This window comes from Zootoca vivipara, chromosome 8 (assembly GCF_963506605.1).
Source record: "Zootoca vivipara chromosome 8, rZooViv1.1, whole genome shotgun sequence".
Lineage (NCBI taxonomy): Eukaryota > Metazoa > Chordata > Lepidosauria > Squamata > Lacertidae > Zootoca > Zootoca vivipara.
Genome location: NC_083283.1, coordinates 383,861 through 403,647, shown reverse-complemented (window position 1 = coordinate 403,647; position 19,787 = coordinate 383,861). Strand labels below are relative to the sequence as shown.

The 19,787-nt window shown below is 58.8% G+C and overlaps 1 protein-coding gene across 23 annotated transcripts in view; it reads left to right on the top strand.

The window, feature by feature from the left end:
* The window catches only part of PLEC (plectin), a 116,690-nt gene extending 97,357 nt beyond the window's left edge, over positions 1–19,333 (top strand). For 22 of the 23 annotated variants that reach the window (XM_035124578.2, XM_035124576.2, XM_035124579.2 and 19 more), the window contains 11 exons: positions 41–198; positions 314–492; positions 1,516–1,654; positions 1,745–2,101; positions 2,508–2,591; positions 2,700–2,804; positions 3,621–3,719; positions 5,278–8,658; positions 9,653–16,730; positions 17,371–17,517; positions 18,182–19,333. In XM_035124578.2, coding sequence (XP_034980469.2) covers positions 41–198; positions 314–492; positions 1,516–1,654; positions 1,745–2,101; positions 2,508–2,591; positions 2,700–2,804; positions 3,621–3,719; positions 5,278–8,658; positions 9,653–16,003 — 10,853 coding nt within the window. In that variant the 3' untranslated portion in view covers positions 16,004–16,730; positions 17,371–17,517; positions 18,182–19,333. The remainder of the gene's footprint in view (positions 1–40; positions 199–313; positions 493–1,515; positions 1,655–1,744; positions 2,102–2,507; positions 2,592–2,699; positions 2,805–3,620; positions 3,720–5,277; positions 8,659–9,652; positions 16,731–17,370; positions 17,518–18,181) is intronic. The other variant, XM_060278200.1, reaches the window with a different exon arrangement.
* The last annotated feature ends 454 nt before the right edge of the window (positions 19,334–19,787 follow it).

Here is a 19,787-nt window from a genome sequence, read left to right as displayed (position 1 = left end):
CCTCCCCTCACCTGGGCTTGGTTTTGTTTGGGTGCTGCAGGGGAGCAGGAGGAGTCTCTCTGCAGGAACTTCATCTCGCAGCTGAAGGACATCCGCCTGCAGCTGGAGGGCTGTGAGTCCCGCACCATCCACAAGATCCGCTCTCCAATGGACAAGGACCCTGCCAAGGAGTGTGCCCAGCGCATCAGTGACCAGCAGGTACTGCCCCCCCTTCCTACTCTGGCAGGAAAGCAGCTGCTGCCAAGTCTGACCGAGCTTGCCCCCACTTTGTGGCTTCCCTGTGGGCTTCATTCTGCATTTCTTCTCCCTCTAGCAAATCCACCTGGAACTGGAGGGCATCAAGAAGAACCTGGGCAAAGTGAGCGCCAAGACGGAGGAGGTGTTGGCGCAACCAGAGCAGGCCAGCTCGGCCCCCACCCTCCACTCGGAGCTGGACATCACCCTGCAGAAGATGGACCAGGTGTACAGCCTCTCCAGCATCTACCTGGAAAAGTAGGTCCTCCTCCGCCCGTCTGGTCAGCCGGGAGTCACCAGGAGCAGCTTCCGCTTCCCGAGGCCTTTGCTGCCCTCTTTCCTTGGGTCTGGCGGGGACCCTTCTCTGCCCCCAAGAGCAGCACCTGCTGCCCGGACAATGGGGCTGCTTTGTGTCCTCCCTCCAACCTCTCCTCTTTCACTGGTCTTGGTCTGTCTTCGCCCAACCCATGAAAACATTGGGGAGATGAATGAACCCGTGAGGAAGGGATATTTGTGGGGTGGGGGAGTGAGAGCCTCTTGGCTCTTCTTCTGCAGGGGAAGCGGGTTGCCTCATCCACATGGACCCACCTGGTCCTTGACCTCGCCATTCCCCCAGGCCTTTCTGTGGGTGCCCTCACCAGGTGAGCGATGGCAGGTGCCTAGGAGGTGCCTTCTCAGTAGTAACCCCCCCCTGCGGCCTCTCAGCACCTGCCTGAAGGTCGTTTTTGGTGCTGACGTTAGCGCTGCCTTCTTTTGTGCCAAACCCATAAAATTCTCCCATTCAGCCATTCATTTGCATCACAAATAAACGCAGCATCTGAAGGCAGCCCTGCAGAGGGACGTTTTTTTAAAAAAATGTTGGATGTTTATTCTGCTTTTATATTTGAAGAACTTCCTGACAGTAAGAGCTGTTCGGCAGTGGAATTTGCTACCAAGGAGTGTGGTGGAGTCTCCTTCTTTGGAGGTCTTTAAGCAGAGGCTTGACAGGCATATGTCAAGAATGCTTTGATGGTGTTTCCTGCTTGGCAGGGGGTTGGACTGGATGGCCCTTGTGGTCTCTTCCAACTCTAGGATTCTATGATTCTCTGATTCTATATTTGCCGGAAGCCGCCCAGAGTGGTTGGGGTGCAAATAGTAAAATTACTCTTATTATTAAGCGAACACCTTTTGCACCTTTTTCACAAATTTTGCACGCTGCCACCGGGTGTCTGGAGCAAATGGGAGGCCGCTTGGGCTCCCCTTCCGACGCAAACCTCCAGCTCCCCTCTTCTCGCCCCACAGGCTAAAGACCATTAACCTGGTGATCCGCAGCACGCAAGGGGCAGAGGAGCTGGTCCGCAAGTATGAGGAGCAGCTGAAGGATGTGCAAGCGGTGCCCTCTGACCTCAAGGCCCTGGAGGCCACCAAGACAGAGCTGAAGGTGCCTGCTTGGGCCAGGAGGGTGGGGAGATGGGAGACTCCTTGAGAGGAGGTTGCCAGGATGGCTGACCCTTTGCCTCTTCCTCCGCAGAGGCTGCGTGGGCAGGTGGAAGGGCACCAGCCCCTCTTTAGCACCCTGGAGGCTGACCTGGGCAAGGCCAGCGAGGTGAACGAGCGGATGGTGCAGGGCCACAGCGAGAGGGACGTCGACCTGGACCGCTACCGGGAGCGGGTGCAACAGCTGCTGGAGCGCTGGCAAGCCATCCTGGCCCAGATCGACCTGCGCCAGAGGGAGCTGGACCAGCTGGGGCGCCAGCTGCGCTACTACCGCGAGAGCTACGAGGGACTCATCCAGTGGATCCAGGACGCCCGGCAGCGCCAGGAGAGCCTCCAGGACATTCCCATCACCAGCACCAAGGGTGTGCGGGAGCAGCTGCTGCAGGAGAAGGTAAGGTTGCCATGGGGTTTGGCTCTGCCGCTCCTGCCCCCAGCCCTGCTCTCTGAGCTTGCAGCTCCAGCTCATCACTGAGGGAAGCGGAGGCTCTCCAGGAGTGTGTCGTCGTTCGTGGGAAGGCCTCCCTGGTGGTGGCCTCTCCTCTGCTGACTTTGGTGGGGGGCCCTCTTGGGGGTTTCCACCACAAGGCCGATGCTTAGCGAAAGCTCTGAGCGGCTGCTCCTGTCTGAAGGGCTCTTGGTGGCCACAGAATCCCCTTGCCTGATCTATAAGGACAGAGGTTGGCATGGCAGTGGCCCTTCACCAGCCCAGAGCATCTCAGCTGACTCCAGCGGGCTGCGTGGAGGGGATGCTGTTCCCTTCCCTGCGGGGTCACCGGCAGCTGCCTTTCTTTCCCTAGAAACTCCTGGAGGAATGTGAGCGCAACCGGGAGAAGGTGGAGGAGTGCCAGCGCTTTGCCAAGCAATACATTGATGCCATCAAGGTGAGGCAGCCGGGGGTGGGAGAGGCCGGGGTCCTGCGCAAGTGGAGGAGGGGAGTTGGGGCTTCCAGGTGCTGATCCTGCCTCTGCCCCTCCCTCCTTTCTTACAAGGATTATGAGCTCCAGCTGGTGACCTACAAGGCGCAGGTGGAGCCGGTGGCTTCTCCGGCCAAGAAGCCCAAAGTTCAGTCGGCCTCAGACAGCATTATCCAGGAGGTGAGAGGGGCGCCCTTGGGTGGGGGCTGGGGGGGGGGAAGGGACCCTGGAGCCATCCTGGGCAGCAGGCACAGTGGAGATATGCCACGCAAGGCAGATTGAGTCTTCCCGCCATAGAATCAGAGAGTTGGAGGGGACTCCAAAGGTCCTCTAGTCCAACCCCCTAGCATGCAGGATGGCCAGCCAAGCTCTGCTTAAAAACCTCCAAAGAAGGAGAGTCCACAACCTCTCGAGGGAGACCGTACCACTGTCAAACAGCTCTTACCCCCAAAACGTTCTTCCTGGTGTTTAGTTGGAATCTCCTTTCTTGTAACTTGAAGCCATTGGCTTGAATTCTGCCCTCCAGAGCAGGGAGAAAACAAGCTCGCTTCATCCTCCATGTGACGGCCCTTGAGATATTTGAAGATGGATGAGTGGAAATGGGCTTCTGACCATGTGCTAGATATTTGCCTTTAGAGAGATGTTTTTCTCACTCTGCCTTGTATTATTGTTAAAAGAATTGGCAGGAGATCCAGAACAGACAAAAGGAAAGGCTCCTTTCCTCAGTGCACATTTAGAACTGTGGAACTCACTGCACCAGGATGTGCAGTGATGGCTTTGGAAGGAGAAAGTCACAGAGGAGGAGAAGCTCCTGGGTGACGGCTAGCCACGTTCTGTCTCCAAATGCCAGTCCCTGGGGAGCAGCAGCAGCAGGAGAGGCCTTCTGATGTGCCTCCCTCTGGCCGAGTCCAGTCAGGGGCCTTGGGAAAGGCCTCTGGGGGGGCTGTAGTCTTGCTCCCCACCCCGCCCTGACCTTGCCGCTTTGTGGTCTCCCAGTACGTGGACCTGCGGACGCGCTACAGTGAGCTGACCACGCTGAGCAGCCAGTACATCAAGTTCATCACCGAGACGCTTCGGCGGCTGGAGCAGGAGGAGGTGAGTGCGCAGCCTGTGGGAGGAGGGGGGGGCAGCATGCCTTGGCTGCATCCTTCTCCCCCTGCCCCCGCGGTCCATCCTGGGCCAGAGCATCCCTCTTGCCTGACTGCCTCTTCCGCATGACTAATGCTGGACCACGAGGCCCCCTCACCCGGCAGGGAGGGCTCCTCCGCTGGGCCTGTCCTGTCCTGTCTGCCAGAGGCCCTTCCCAGATACACACTTAGTACAGCTGCACCTGCTTCTTGGGCCGGGGCTCCTTCCCACCCAGTTCTCCTATCCTGTCCTGTCTTCTTCTGCTCCGAAATGCTCCCCTGTAACCTTTCTAACTCTTGATTTCTGCCCTCTGGAAGTTGATCCTGTGCTTGGCCAGTGCTTTGTCTTGGGGGATCATATTTGTATTGGTTGGGGATCTAATGGAGGGTTAAAAACCAGGAGGATCCAGGCCTTTTCTGCATCAGGTACTCCACTGTGCGCATGCCGACACCCCCCCCCCTCACATGGACCCTGTTCCCTGCACACACCTTGCTTCTCCCTCCCCCCCTCCCTCCTGCAACTCCTGGGGGCTGAACCCTTTGTGGTTCCTAGTAGGTTGAGAAGGAAGGAACAGAAATTCAGGTGCAGCTGAGGAGGAGAGTTTTTGGGGAGCGGGATGGGGGAGGGGGTCCTAGTCCTGCCCACCGCCTGGAAGCAGCCAGGAGAACGGAGAGGGGGTTGCCATCACCCGCTATTCCTGCCACTGCCTGCGTTCTCCAGCCAGGAGTTGCCGACCTCTTGGCACTTTCCAGGGCTGAGAATTCGGGGCTTCTGTCTCCGTGGTGCGCTCTGTGCATGCTCCATTTCCCCCTCCCTCCCTCCCTCCCTGCCTCGTGGGGAGCGGAGCAAGGGAGCGGACCCCTGGGCTTTCCACCCGGTGAAGCGTTCTTCACTTCTCCCCTGGCCTCCCCCTGCAGGTGTTCCTTGGGGGATCTGGGACCTGGCGATGAAATTGGCAACCTTTGTGAGCCTGCAGGGGGCCGTCTGGGGGCCATGGGGTTTTCTACCTTCTCGTTGCCTCACGCCCCACATTGGGCTGGCTCCTCCTCCCCACCTTTGCTGATCGAATGGGTCTTCCCTGTTGCCACAGTTTGGGCTGTCCGTGGGGGGAGTCTCTTGCTTCTCGCTGCCTGGTGAGCATGGTGGAGGTGTGCCAACTGCTCTCTTCATCCTGCAGCCGTTTTGTCTCCATTGTGTGTGTCTTTGCCATCGTCTTGCGTCCATCTCTCCATCCATCCATCCATCCATCCATCCATCCATCCATCCATCCATCCATCGTCCTTGGTTTGTGGGTCTTCCCTGCTTTCTTGCCTGTTGTACTAAGTTGGAGACGTGAGCGCCAGCTTCTCCCGACTGCCACACGTCTCCCCGCAGCCTCCCGGGAAGAGCCGCCACTGCCGTCACGCCATGCCCCCCCACCCCTGCCCCTCTTGCTCACCCCCTGCTCCAATCTCTCTCTTGTGTGATCTTTCTTTCTCTCCCCCCTTCCTTCTCTCTGCTCCCTCCCTCACCCCCCCCCCCGCAGAAAACCGCAGAGAAGCTGAAGGAGGAGGAGCGGAAGCGCCTGGCCGAGGTGGAGGCACAGCTGGAGAAGCAGAAGCAGCTGGCGGACGCCCACGCCCAGGCCAAGGCGCAGGCCGAGAGGGAGGCCAGCGAGCTGCAGCGGCGCATGCAGGAGGAGGTCAGCCGGAGGGAGCTGGTGGCTGTGGACGCCGTGCAGCAGCAGCAAACCATTCAGCAGGAGCTGAAGCAGATGAAGCTCAGCTCAGACGCGCAGATCCAGTCCAAGCTCAAGGTGATCGAGGAGGCCGAGATCAACCGCAGGAAGGTGGAGGAGGAGATCCACATCATCCGCCTGCAGCTGCACTCCACCGAGAAGCAGAAGGCGGCCGCGGAGGGGGAGCTGCAGGCGCTGCGGGACAGCGCCGAGGAGGCCGAGCGCCAGAAGAGGCTGGCCCAGGAGGAGGCCGAGCGCCTGCGCAAGCAGGTCAAGGACGAGGCCCAGAAGAAGAAGGAGGCGGAGGACGAGCTGAAGCGCAAGGTGCAGGCCGAGCAGCAGGCAGCCCGCGAGAAGCAGAAGGCCCTGGAGGACCTGCAGAAGTTGCGCCTGCAGGCGGAGGAGGCGGAGCGCAGAATGAAGCAGGCCGAGCTGGAGAAGGAGCGGCAGGTGCACGTGGCCCAGGAGATGGCGCAGAAGAGCGCGGCGGCAGACCTGCAGAGCCGGCGCCTCTCCTTTGCCGAGAAGACAGCGCAGCTGGAGATGTCTCTCCAGCAGGAGCACATTACGGTCACCCACCTGCAGGAGGAGGCCGAGAGGCTGAAGAAGCTGCAGCTGGACGCGGAGGCGTCTCGCGAGGAGGCCGAGAAGGAGGTGGAGAAGTGGCGCCAGAAGGCCAACGAGGCGCTGCGCCTGCGGCTCCAGGCCGAGGAGGTGGCTCACAAGAAAGCCCTGGCACAGGAAGAGGCTGAGAAGCAGAAGGAGGACGCAGAGCGCGAGGCCCGGAAGCGGTCGAAGGCCGAGGAGTCTGCCCTGCGCCAGAAGGAGCTGGCCGAGGAGGAGCTGGAGAAGCAGCGGAAGCTGGCCGAGGGCACCGCCCAGCAGAAGTTCCTGGCAGAGCAGGAGCTCATCCGCCTGAAGGCCGAGATGGAGAATGGGGAGCAGCAGCGGCTGCTGCTGGAGGAGGAGCTCTTCCGCCTCAAGAACGAGGTGAGCGAAGCCATCCAGAAGCGCAAGGAGCTGGAGGAGGAGCTGGCCAAGCTGCGGGCCGAGATGGAGCTGCTGCTGCGGAGCAAGACCAAAGCGGAAGAGGAGACCCGCTCGACCAGCGAGAAGTCCAAGCAGATCCTGGAGGCCGAGGCCAACAAGCTGCGGGAGCTGGCAGAGGAGGCCGCTCGGCTGCGTACCCTCTCGGAGGAGGCCAAGCGGCAGCGGCAGCTGGCAGAGGAGGAGGCCGGCCGGCAGCGGGCAGAGGCCGAGCGAATCCTCAAGGAGAAGCTGGCGGCCATCAACGATGCCTCGCGGCTGAAGGCAGAGGCCGAGATTGCCCTGAAGGAGAAGGAGGCCGAGAACGAGCGGCTGCGGCGGCTGGCGGAGGACGAGGCCTACCAGCGCAGGCTGCTGGAGGAGCAGGCCGCCCAGCACAAGCAGGACATTGAGGAGAAGATCACGCAGCTGAAGAAGTCCTCTGACGGTGAGCTGGAGAGGCAGAGGACCATCGTAGACGAGACACTGAAGCAGCGGCGCATCATTGAGGAGGAGATCCGCATTCTCAAGATCAACTTTGAGAAGGCCTCTGTGGGGAAGACGGACCTGGAGCTGGAGCTGAGCAAGATCAAGCTGAATGCGGAGGAGATCCAGCGCAGCAAGGAGCAGGCGGAGAACGAGGCGGAGAGGCTGCGGCAGCTGGCCCTGGAGGAGGAGAGCCGCCGGCGGGAGGCTGAAGCCAAGGTCAAGCAGATCCTGGCTGCTGAGCAGGATGCAGCCCGCCAGCGCAAGACAGCCCTGGAGGAGGTGGAGCGGCTGAAGGCAAAGGTGGAGGAGGCCAAGAGGCAGAAGGAGCTGGCGGAGAAGGAGTCCGAGAGGCAGATCCAGCTGGCTCAGGAGGCTGCCCAGAAAAGGATTGTGGCAGAAGAGAAGGCCCACTTGGCCACCGTGCAGCAGAAGGAGCAGGAGTTGCTGCAGAGCAGGCAGCAGGAGCAGAGCATCCTGGACAAGTTGAGGGAGGAAGCTCTGAGGGCCAAGAAGGCAGCCGAGGAAGCAGAGTTTGCGCGGGTCAAGGCGGAGCAAGACGCAGCCTTGTCCCGGCAGCTGGTGGAGGAAGCAGAGCACATGAAGCAGCGGGCGGAGGAGGAGGCCCAAGCCAAGGCCAAGGCCCAGGAGGATGCGGAGAAGCTCCGGAAGGAGGCTGAGCTGGAGGCAGCCAGGAGGGCCCAGGCAGAGCAGGCGGCCCTCAAGCAGAAGCAGCTGGCGGACGCCGAGATGGAGAAGCACAAGAAGTTCGCGGAGCAGACCCTGCGGCAGAAGGCCCAGGTGGAGCAGGAGCTGACCAAGGTCCAGCTTCGGCTGGAGGAGACGGACCACCAGAAGAACATCCTGGAGGAGGAGCAGCAGCGGCTGAAGAACGAAGTGACGGAGGCCATGAAGCAGAAGGCGCAGGTGGAGGAGGAGCTGTTCAAAGTGAAGATCCAGATGGAGGAGCTGGTCAAGCTGAAGCTGCGCATTGAGGAGGAGAACAAGGTGCTCATCCTGAAGGACAAGGACAACACCCAGAAGTTCCTGGCGGAGGAGGCGGAGAAGATGAAGCAGGTGGCGGAGGAGGCCGCCCGGCTGAGCGTGGAGGCGCAGGAGGCTGCGCGCATGCGCAAGCTGGCGGAGGAGGACCTGGCGCAGCAGCGGGCGCTGGCGGAGAAGATCCTGAAGGAGAAGATGCAGGCGGTGCAGGAGGCCACGCGGCTGAAAGCTGAGGCGGAGATGCTGCAGAAGCAGAAGGAGCTGGCCCAGGAGCAGGCCAAGAAGCTGCAGGAGGACAAGGAGCAGATGCAGCTGCAGCTGGCCGAGGAGGCCGAGGGCTTCCAGAAGACCCTGGAGGCAGAGCGCCGCCGGCAGCTGGAGATCACGGCCGACGCCGAGCGCCTCAAGGTGCAGGTGACGGAGCTGAGCCTGGCGCAGGCCAAGGCCGAGGAGGAGGCCAAGCGCTTCAAGAAGCAGGCGGAGGAGATCCGCCGCAAGCTGCACGACACGGAGCTGGCCACCCGGGAGAAGGTGACCCTGGTGCAGACGCTGGAGATCCAGAGGCAGAAGAGCGACCAGGACGCTGAGGCGCTGCGGAAGGCCATTGCGGAGCTGGAGCAGGAAAAGGAGAGGCTGAAGCACGAGGCGGAGCGGCTGCAGCAGCAGGCGGAGGAGGTACCCCTTTCCTTGTGCCCACAGGTCCCACCCCCAGGGCTCCCCCATGAGGAGGAGACCCAGGGGCAGGGCAGGCTGTACCACTTCAGAGTCCAGGTGGGGGGATCACATTTTTACTGGTTAGAGGGTTGTGTGCTGTTTGCTACCTTTTATGAAAATGCAGTCCAGATAGTAGATGGTCTGTGTAAACAATCTCTGCAAATCAAACAGTAATTGCAAAAAGAAGAATGAAACTGGACTGCAAGGATCAAAGTCTGCTCCATGCTGTGATAGTTTATATTATTTTATTCTATTCTGTTATTCATTTTGCATAGAGGAGCGTTGAACAATGTGACCCCCCCCACCTACGTTCTGATGTGGTTTAACAATCCACTCTGCCCCCTCCTTCTGTTGCACCTGAGACCACCTATGAGTTAACGGCCGGTGGGAGAGAGGCGTGGTAGCCAAGAGAAGGGCAGGGGTTCTGGTGCCGTTCCTCAGAACAGTTGGACTCAGGCTCCTTCCTGGAGAGGCCTGTCGGAAGGGAAAAGGCTGCCTTTGTGCAACTCCCATGTCTACTTTCCTCTTGGAAACTCACCCAGCACCCTGGACTACAGCTCCCCACCCCATTCCTGGCCATTGTCTGTGCTGGGGCCCAAGAGCAGCTGGAGGCCAGCCGTGCACAAGACTCCCTTAACCCAGAGACGGCACCACTTGCTCCAGCACGTCCTGGCCCCACTTCCTAAGGAAGGGGTACAGTGTCTTATTACAAACAGACACCCCTCTGTGCCCCCCACCCCCTCCCGCTGCTTGTTTACTCACATGGAAATTGTGGTAACTCCCTAACGTCCTCATGTGCTGCCTCTCAGGGCCAGCCAGGTTGACCCTTAACATGTGCTGGCTTGGAATGTAAGCTGCTGTGTCGGCGCCCATTGACTGTTGACTGTTCTTTGCGCACCATGTGCACATTGTGCACAAGGCAACTGACTTCCCTTTTGTCTCCCTCCTCCCCCAGATGCAGATGGCTCAGAAGGAGCAGTTGCGGCAGGAGACGCAGATCCTCCAGCAGACTTTCCTGTCCGAGAAGGACCTCCTCTTGCAGAAGGAGAGGTTCGTGGAGGAGGAGAAGGCCAAGCTGGAGAAGCTCTTCCAGGACGAGGTCAACAAGGCTCAGGGCCTCAAAGCGGAGCAGGAGCGCCAGCAGAAGCAGATGGAGCAGGAGAAGCAGCAGTTGGCGGCCACCCTGGAGGAGGCCAAGAAGAAGCAGGCGGAGGCCGAGGACAATGTCCGCCGGAAGCAGGAGGAGCTCCAGCACCTGGAAAAGCAGCGGCAGCAGCAGGAGAAGCTCCTTGCGGAGGAAAACCAGAAGCTGAGGGAGAAGCTGGAGAAGCTGCAGGAGGAGCAGCGGGTGGCCCTGGCTCAGACGAGGGAGATCATGATCCAGACTGACGACTTTCCCCAGGAGGCTGTTGTCCCATCCACTCAGGCACCTCAGTCCAAGGCTGTGCCCAACGGCAGAGACATGGTAGATGGCATCTCTCGAAACGGTGAGCCAGAACTGGCTTTCGACGGAATCCGTCAGAAAGTGCCTGCCAAGAAGCTGCTGGAGGCTGGCATCCTGAGCCGAAAGAACCTGGACAAGTTGACCAAAGGGAAGGTGACGGTGGAGGAGCTCTCCAAGAGGGACGACGTCAGGAGGTACCTGCAAGGCACCAACAGCATCGCCGGCCTGCTGGTTAAGCCGACCAACGAGAAAGTGAGCATCTACCAGGCCATGAAGCAGCAGCTGCTCAGCCCAGGCACAGCCCTCATCCTGCTGGAGGCGCAGGCTGCCTCTGGCTTCATCATCGACCCCATCAGGAACAAGCGGATGTCCGTCGATGAGGCAGTCAAAGAGGGAGTTGTGGGGCCTGAACTGCACAATAAATTGCTGTCTGCTGAGAGAGCAGTGACTGGCTACAAAGACCCCTACACGGGGGAAAAGATCTCCCTCTTCCAAGCCATGACAAAAGACCTCATTGTGAAAGACCACGCAATCCGGCTCCTGGAGGCTCAGATTGCCACGGGGGGCGTCATCGACCCCATCAACAGTCACCGCCTGCCTGTGGAAGTGGCCTACAAGCGAGGCTTCTTCGATGAAGAGATGCAGAAGATTCTCTCTGACCCGACGGACGACACCAAAGGCTTCTTCGACCCCAACACCCAGGAGAACCTGACTTACTTGCAGCTGATGGAGAGATGCGTGACCGATCCGGAGACTGGCCTCACTTTGCTGCCGCTGACGGACAAAGGAGCCAAAGGGAGGGAGCTGGTCTACACCGACCAAGAGGCGAAAGACGTCTTCAGGAAAGCCACCGTGTCCGCTCCCTTCGGCCAGTTCAAGGGGAAGACCGTGACCATCTGGGAAATCATCAACTCTGAGTATTTCACTGAGGAGCAGAGGCGGGACCTTTTGCGCCAGTACAAGACCGGAAAGATCACCGTGGAGAAGATAATCCGGCTCGTCATCACGGTGGTGGAGGAGAGCGAGAAGAAGAGCCAGCTCTCTTTTGATGGGCTCCGGGCGCCTGTCCCGGCTGCCGAGCTGCTGGAGAGCAAAATCCTTGACAAGGATATTTACAACCAGTTGCACCAGGGGAAGAAGTCCGTGAAGGACGTCGCCGACGATGAGGCCGTCAAGAAGTATCTGAAAGGCTCGAGCGCCATCGCAGGCATCTTGGTCGAGTCAACGGGCCAGAAGTTGTTGCTCAATGATGCCTTGAAGAAGAACCTCCTCAAGCCAGAGGTGGTCCTGATGCTCCTGGAGGCCCAGGCTGGAAGTGGATACATCATTGACCCTGTGAGGAACGAGTATCTTCCCGTGGACGAAGCTGTCAAATCTGGAATTGTTGGCCCAGAGCTGCATGAGAAGCTCCTGTCTGCCGAGAAGGCTGTGACCGGGTACAAGGACCCTTACACGGGGCAGGTGGTTTCGCTCTTCCAAGCACTGCAGAAGGGCCTCCTTGCTAAGGAGACGGGGGTCCGCCTGCTGGATGCTCAGCTTGCCACCGGGGGCATCATTGACCCCGTGAACAGCCACCGCCTCCCCCTGGACGTTGCTTGCAAGCGAGGCTACTTCAGCGAAGAGATGCACAAGACTTTGTCAGCTCCAGCCGACGATGCCAAGCTGTACTATGACCCTGACACCCAGGAGAAGGTCAGTTACGCTCAGCTGCAGAGGAAATGCCATGTCGACAAGCAGACGGGCCTTCGCCTGCTCTCCCTCTCTGACCAGGCCATCCGGCTTCAGCAGGAGGAGATCTACTCCGATAGCCAGGCTCAGGAATCCTTTGGCAAGGCAGTGGTGGAAGTCCCAGCTGGCAGCTTGAAGGGCAAGACGGTCACAATCTGGGAGCTGATTCATTCTGAATATTTCACTGAAGAGCAGAGGCGGGAGCTGATGCGGCAGTTCAAATCTGGCAAAGTCACCATTGAGAGGGTCATCAAAATAATTGTCACCATCATTGAAGAGACGGAGGCCAAAAAGCAAGAGAAGCTGACCTTCACTGGCTTGCGTGGCCCCGTGCCGGCCAGTGAGCTGTGGGAGTCCAAGGTTCTTAGCAAGGCCCAGTACGAGCAGCTGAAGGAAGGGAAGAAGACCGTGAGGGACCTCTCCGAGACGGGGGACCTGAAGAGGTACCTCCAAGGGAGCGACTGCATTGCTGGTGTCTATGTGGAAGAAACCCAGGAGAAGCTGAGCATCTATGAGGCCATGAAGAAGAACCTGCTCCTTCCCAGCACAGCAGTGGTCCTCCTGGAGGCCCAGGCAGCCACAGGGTTCATGGTGGACCCAGTCAGGAACCAGAAGCTGTATGTCCACGAGGCAGTGAAGGCTGGCATTGTGGGACCAGAGCTCCATGAGAAACTGTTGTCCGCCGAGAAGGCTGTCACAGGGTACAAGGACCCTTACTCGGGGAACACCATCTCCCTCTTTGAGGCCATGAAGAAGGGGCTGATCCTCCGGGAACACGCCATCCGCCTGCTGGAGGCCCAGGTCGCCACCGGAGGCATCATCGACCCCGTGCACAGCCACCGTCTCCCCGTGGAGGTGGCTTACAAGCGAGGCTGTTTTGATGAAGCGCTGAACCGAACCCTCTTGGACCCCACAGATGACACCAAGGGCTTCTTTGACCCCAACACCAAGGAGAATCTTACTTACCTGCAGCTGAAGGAGAGGTGCATCGAAGACCCGGAGACCGGCCTTTATCTGCTGCCCTTGAAGCAACCTGAGAGACCCACCGTGGTGGAGACAACCCAGGTGTACACTGAGGCCGAGACCAAGCAGGTGTTTGAGGAGACCCAGGTTGACATTCCGGTGGGAGACATGGCCGGCTCCTCCATGTCCCTGTGGGAGATCATGAACTCGGACCTGATACCCCAGGAGCAACGCAATCGGCTGATGGAGGAGTTCCGCTCTGGCAAGGTGACGAAGGAGCGCATGATCATCATCATCATCGAAATCATTGAGAAGACAGAGATCATCCGGCAGCAAGACATCACCTCCTATGACTATGTCCGCCGCCGCATCACTGCGGAGGACCTCTATGAGGCCAGGATCATCTCCCTGGAAATCTACAATGCACTGAAGCAGGGCTCCAAGACCATCCGCGAGATCCTGGAGATTGAAACCATCTGGAGGTACCTGTACGGCTCCGGCTGTGTTGCTGGCATCTACATCCCATCCAGCAAACAGAAGATCGGCATCTACCAGGCCCTGAAGAAAGGGCTGATCAGCCCAGAGGTGGCTCGACCTTTGCTGGAAGCTCAGGCTGCCACTGGATTCATTGTTGAGCCCATCAAAAATGACATGTTGACTGTTGACGAGGCCGTCAGGAAAGGGGTGGTGGGCCCAGAAATGCACGACCGCCTCCTGTCTGCCGAAAGAGCTGTGACCGGCTACCGCGACCCCTACAGCGAGCAGAAAATCTCTCTTTTCCAGGCCATGAAGAAGGATCTCATCCCTTCTGAAGAAGCCCTCCAGCTTCTTGATGCCCAGCTGGCCACGGGAGGCATAATAGACCCACACCTGGGCTTCCACCTGCCCTTAGAAATTGCCATTCAGCGTGGCTACTTAAACAGGGAGACGCACGACCGGCTGTCTGAGCCCAGCGAGGTCCGCAGCTACGTGGATCCCTCCACCGACGACAAGCTCAGCTATGCACAGCTCCTCAAGCGGTGCAGGAAGGACGAGAACAATGGCTGCCTCCTGTTGCCCCTCTGTGACACTCGGAAGCTGACCTTCCGGGGCCTGAGGAAGCAGATCTCGGTTGAAGAGCTGGTGCGCTCCAAAGTCATGGATGAAGCAACGGCCCAGCGCCTCCAGGACGGCTTAACCTCTGTGGAAGAAGTCTCCAAAAACCTGCAGAGGTTCTTGGAGGGCACCAGCTGCATTGCTGGCGTCTATGTCGACTCCTCCAAGGAGAGGCTGTCCGTGTACCAGGCCATGAAGAAAGGCATCATCCGTCCCGGCACAGCCTTTGAACTGCTGGAAGCCCAGGCAGCTACTGGGTATGTCATTGACCCCATCAAGAGCCTCAAGCTGACCGTGGAGGAGGCGGTGCGCATGGGCATCGTGGGTCCCGAGTTCAAGGACAAGCTGCTTTCAGCGGAGAGGGCTGTGACAGGCTACAAGGACCCCTACTCTGGCAAGATGATCTCCCTCTTCCAAGCCATGAAGAAAGGGCTGATCCTGAAAGACCACGGGATCCGTTTGCTAGAAGCTCAGATTGCCACCGGAGGCATCATTGATCCAGAGGAGAGCCACCGCCTGCCTGTGGAAATGGCATACAAGAGAGGCCTCTTTGATGAGGAAATGAATGAGATCCTCCTGGATCCCAGCGATGACACCAAGGGCTTCTTCGACCCAAACACCGAGGAGAACCTGACCTACTTGCAGCTAATGGAGAGGTGCATGACAGACCCCGAGACTGGGCTCTGCCTTCTACCTTTGAAGGAAAAGAAGCGCGAGAGGAAGACCTCCTCCAAGTCCTCCGTCCGCAAGCGCCGGGTGGTGATCGTTGACCCAGAGACCGGGAAGGAGATGTCCGTGTACGAAGCCTACCGCAAAGGCCTCATTGACCACCAGACCTACTTGGAGCTCTCTGAGCAGGAGTGCGAATGGGAAGAGATCACCATTTCCTCCTCAGACGGGGTGGTCAAATCCATGATCATTGACCGGAGGTCAGGGAGGCAGTATGATATCGACGATGCCATTGCGAAGGGGCTGATTGACCAGTCTGCCCTGGACCAGTACCGCTCGGGCACTTTGTCCATCACAGAGTTTGCAGACATGTTGTCCGGCAACATGAGTGGGTTCCGATCCAGGTCTTCCTCCGTCGGCTCCTCCTCTTCCTACCCCGTAAGCCCAGCCCACGGGAGAGCTCAGCTGACCTCCTGGAGCGACCCCGCGGAGGAGACCGGCCCAGTGGCCGGCATCCTGGACACAGACACCCTGGAGAAGGTCTCCATCACAGAGGCCATGCACCGCAACCTGGTGGACAACATCACTGGCCAGAGGCTGCTGGAAGCTCAGGCCTGCACGGGTGGGATCATTGACCCGAGCTCCGGGGAGAAGTTCTCTGTCGCCGATGCCGTTAACAAAGGCCTAGTCGACAAGATCATGGTGGACAGGATCAACCTCGCCCAGAAGGCTTTCTATGGCTTTGAGGACCCCAGAACCAAGACCAAGATGTCTGCGGCGCAAGCCTTGAAGAAGGGCTGGTTGTACTATGAGGCCGGCCAGCGGTTCCTGGAGGTGCAGTATCTGACTGGAGGGTTGATTGAGCCGGAGGTGGCTGGCCGGGTCCCCCTGGACGAGGCCCTGCAGAAGGGCACCATTGATGCCCGCACGGCCCAGAAGCTGCGGGACGTGAACACCTATTCCAAGTACTTGACCTGCCCCAAAACCAAGCTCAAGATCTCCTACAAGGACGCCATGGACCGGAGCATGACGGAGGAGGGCACCGGCCTGCGTCTCCTGGAAGCCTCTTCCCAGTCCAGCAAAGGCTACTACAGCCCCTACAACGTCAGCGGCTCAGGCTCCACCTCGGGCTCTCGATCCGGCTCACGAACGGGATCCCAGTCGGGCTCCAGGCGAGGGAGCTTTGACGCAACAGGCTCCGGCTTCTCCATGTCCTTCTCTTCCGCCTCTTACACTTCTTCCAACTACGGCCGAAGATATACATCAGGTTCAAGTGGGGGCAGCAGCAGCACAGATGTCCCCCCCAGCCTTGGTGGGATCTCTGCCCCCCACAGCGCGAGCTACAGAGGAGAAGGGGGCAGGAGATCTGTTGGACTGCAGGGTCAGCCACAGCTGCCCGTGGCCTAAAGTGCTCCCAGCCCTCCTGCCTCCTTAAAGCCTGAGATAACTTTTGCATTTATCCTGCTCTGCATGTGGTCAAGCTGCTGGCTAACCTTCTCCTTTTTATTATTATTATTATTTTGTAATGTTTAAAACCACAATCTCCTTCCAAAGCAGTGCCTAAAGTTTAACCAAAAAAAGAGAGACTAGACTAATATATTAATATATATGATTGTTCTGACAGTATTTGTATATCGAGAGAAAGAGAGCAAGCGTTTGCGTCCCCCTCCGCCATTCTTCCCCCGCCCTCAGTTTAGCCGCCCTGGGAGCTTGTTTCTCTTTGTGCCACCTGCAGAGTAGAATAACCCCAGGCAGGGAGCTGCGGATGCCACCCCTTGGGCAGAAGCTGCACTCTGTCCTCCTCCTTACCAGCCAGCGACTTCCTCCACGGAGCCCCACCGGCTCCCTCCGTCACAGGAGAGGCTGACCCTCGTGCCAAGGAACCTCTTGACCTCCTGCCTATGCAAGCTGCACCCTCCACCTCCAGTCGGGAAGGAAGAGAGCCCCCCCACCGCCCCAGGGGCACCCCAGAGCCCCCCTCGGCTGCCACCAGCTCCCAACGCCATGCCTGGACTGCTCTTTCTCACAGGCCCTCGGCAGGCCGGATGACCAAGACCACTGCTCTCCTCTGCACTCCACCGTGTCCGCTCTCCGGCTGGCTTCCCCTCCGCTGCGTGGACTCTGCGCCCAGACCGTAAGTGTGCCTTGGCACTGCCGCCTCCTCCTCCCTCCATGCTGCTGCCTTGCGGATGGGCCTGCCTGCCTCTCTCCATGCCTCCTCCTCCTCCTCCTCTGCCCCGTCCCTTCTCCCTGCCCATGCCTCCGAGCCGCAGATCCTTCCTGGCGCTTTCTGTGCTGCTCTGCTTGACTCGCTCAGCACAGGGGGAGCTTTGCGCTGCTGTGGACTGCTCTTAGCTGGCTGTGACCTCTGCACATCTGTCTGTCTGTCTGTTTGTCTGTCTGTCTGTCTGTCTGTCTGGTTCTGTGTATCTGGGAAGTGCCCTGTACGAAAACATGGACAGGCAAAGGTTAGAACTGGACGGTCTCCCTTGATGCCACAACAGCTCAGCGAGGTCTGTTCCCTGGCCTCTTGCTAAAAACTCCAGAGGCGGGGAGGCTGTCTCCCCTGGGGACGCTCGTGGGGACCCCCAAGGCTGTGTCTTCTCCTGGGTCTGATGCTTTCAGAGTCCCGCTTTTCCTTCTTATCGAGGGCCAATGGCAGGATGGGCCGCTTACGGAAGCAGCTGCCCCCTGAAACGGGCACCGCCCTTGTGCTTTTTTTTCTTCCCCCCTGCTTTGTGTTCCTTCGTAATAACATGCGCTCTTTCTCTCAGACGTTTTCTCCTAGTCCCACCAAAGAAGCCCCCCCGTCGCTGGGAGAACTCCTGAGGTGGTTTTCGGAGGTCAGCAAGTCCTGGAGGAGCTCAGCAGGAGCAGCCGCAGATGCAGCAGCCTCCCCACCGCTGCTCTCGCCCACAAAGGTAACTGCGGGGCTCAAAATCTCCTTCCCCTTTGGGCTGTGAGCTTCTTGCGCTGGCTTCCAGGGGCTGAGGTGGTGCTGAATGGAAGGCGGGCAGAGCTGCAAAGAGGGAGTCCCAGGGGAGGCTAGAAATAGGATATGTAAGTGCAAAGAGGGCTCCCCATGGATCTTGATAATAATAATAATAATAATAATAATAATAATAATAATAATAATAATAATAATTTATTATTTATACCCCGCCCATCTGGCTGGGTTTCCCCAGCCACTCTGGGCGGCTTCCAACAGAAAAATAAAACACAGTAATCTATTAACCATTAAAAGCCTCCCTGAACAGGGCTGCCTTGAATGAGACCAGTGGCCCCCTGTTCTGGGGAAGAGCCACCCCCTTTCCCATTGTCTCTCTCCTCCTGAACCTCTGGGGCTGATGGGCCACTGCTCCTTCCCTGGTCTCTGGCCAGCAGCCTCAGCCTCTTCTCCTTCCTTGGAAGGGCATTCAGGGTCCGTCGTGTGCAGGGAGTGGCAGGCAGGCAGGCAGTCGGGGGTCAGAGGAGCCAGTGGGGCTGAGCATGGCAGTGGCTTCATGGCTTGATGTGATGGCACCATTGTCACATGTGACTTCTCCTCTCTCATCCCATCCTGTTCTTTTTCTTCACTTTATTTAGCGTTGCTGGATGTCCATTTCAACTTCCTTCCCAGTTGCTGAGGATCTCGTCCCCCAGTGTTGGGGCAAGCGGGACAGCATTGAGGACCCAGGCAGACCCTTCCCCCCTCCCTTTGCAGCCGCCGCGGAGCAGCTAGCAGGGGCCGTGGCCGGCGGTCAGGGGCCAGTGAGGCGGGGGCAGGGGTAGGGAGGCAGGCAGGAGCGGCCACAGAGAGCTCTCCTCCTAGGCGGCCTGGGAACAACTGCCTGGCAAAGCTGGAATGGTCCTCTGCCCGTCGCAGATGAGCTGGTCCCCTGGCCCTTGGAGGGGGGGTGAGGCTGAGAGCTGCTGTGCTGTGCTCTGGAGGAAGGCAGCCGGGCGGTTGTGGGCAGGGGAGCGAGACCCTCGGAAAGCCGCCCTGCCAGCTGCAGCTCAGAGGGGGTCTGCCTCCTGCCTCCCCCCACCTGCCCCCACCCTCCAGCATAAGTAGGGTCAGGGGCATGTCTTGCTCTGCCTCTGCCAGGGGTCCTCTTCCCAGGCAGGCTCACAAGGGGCATTTCTGCCCTCCTTTCAAAGCAATAAGAGATGGCAAAGGCAGCAGTAGGGCACAGGTGCCCTCAGTCCCGAGGGGGCTTGTTGCTGGAGCCACAGCCCTGTGGGGTTGGGGGTGTCCTTGGGCAGCCTTCCCAACTCCTGCCTGCGGAAGCCAAGAGGATGCTGTGCCCCCCCCCCCGGCATCGGAAGGTCCTTCTTCGCCAGCCCATCCTTAGTTGCTCCATGTGAATCAAGCCATCCCATTCCTTGGCATTTGTTGATGTTACCTTCTTCTCTCATTATCCAGTTGGTTGGTTGTTTTTTTCTCGCTTTTGCATGATGTATTAACTCGAGTAAGCCTGTATCCATATTCTGTGTCGGCCATTGGCACAGGCTGGGGGGTGCCCTCCCCCTTCTCTCCCTCCCCCCCAGCTCCCCTGGCTCCCCTCCTGCCTCTTTCTGCTCAAAGCAGCGGAGGCAGCCCTCGTTCTTCTCAGACTAAACTGTTCAGGTTCATCTCTGTTTTTGGGGAGGCAGAACACTAAACCGCAACTTGTAAATACCTTGAAGTGTTTGTAAAAACATGCAGTATGGAACCAGGCCCTCTGCACCGGGGGCAGTAAAGAAGATTCTATGAAACGGTTTCCGTGTGGTTTGTTCATGACAACTCACTCTCTCTTCTTCCAAGGACACTGAGCTCCTCCCTAGTGCCCCAAACCCCCTGCCCTCCTTGCTTCAAAGCCCTCGGGTGGGTCACAGCCCGGGGGAGTTGGCTGTGGGGTCTCCCGAAGTAGCTTAAGATCTCCGGTGAGTAACTGACCATGTTGCCCACGTGGGCCTGGAGTCAGGGGCTGCTCTGCAAGAGTGATCCCAGGACCCCAGAGAAGTCACTGGTGTGAAGAGCAGTACATGCGAAAAGGATCTAGGAGTCTTGGTAGACCACAAACTTGACATGAGTCAGCAGTGTGATGCAGCAGCTAAAAAAGCCAATGCAATTCTGGGCTGCATCAATAAGAGTATAGCATCCAGATCAAGGGAAGTAATAGCACCACTGTATTCTGCTCTGGTCAGACCTCACCTGGAGTACTGTGTC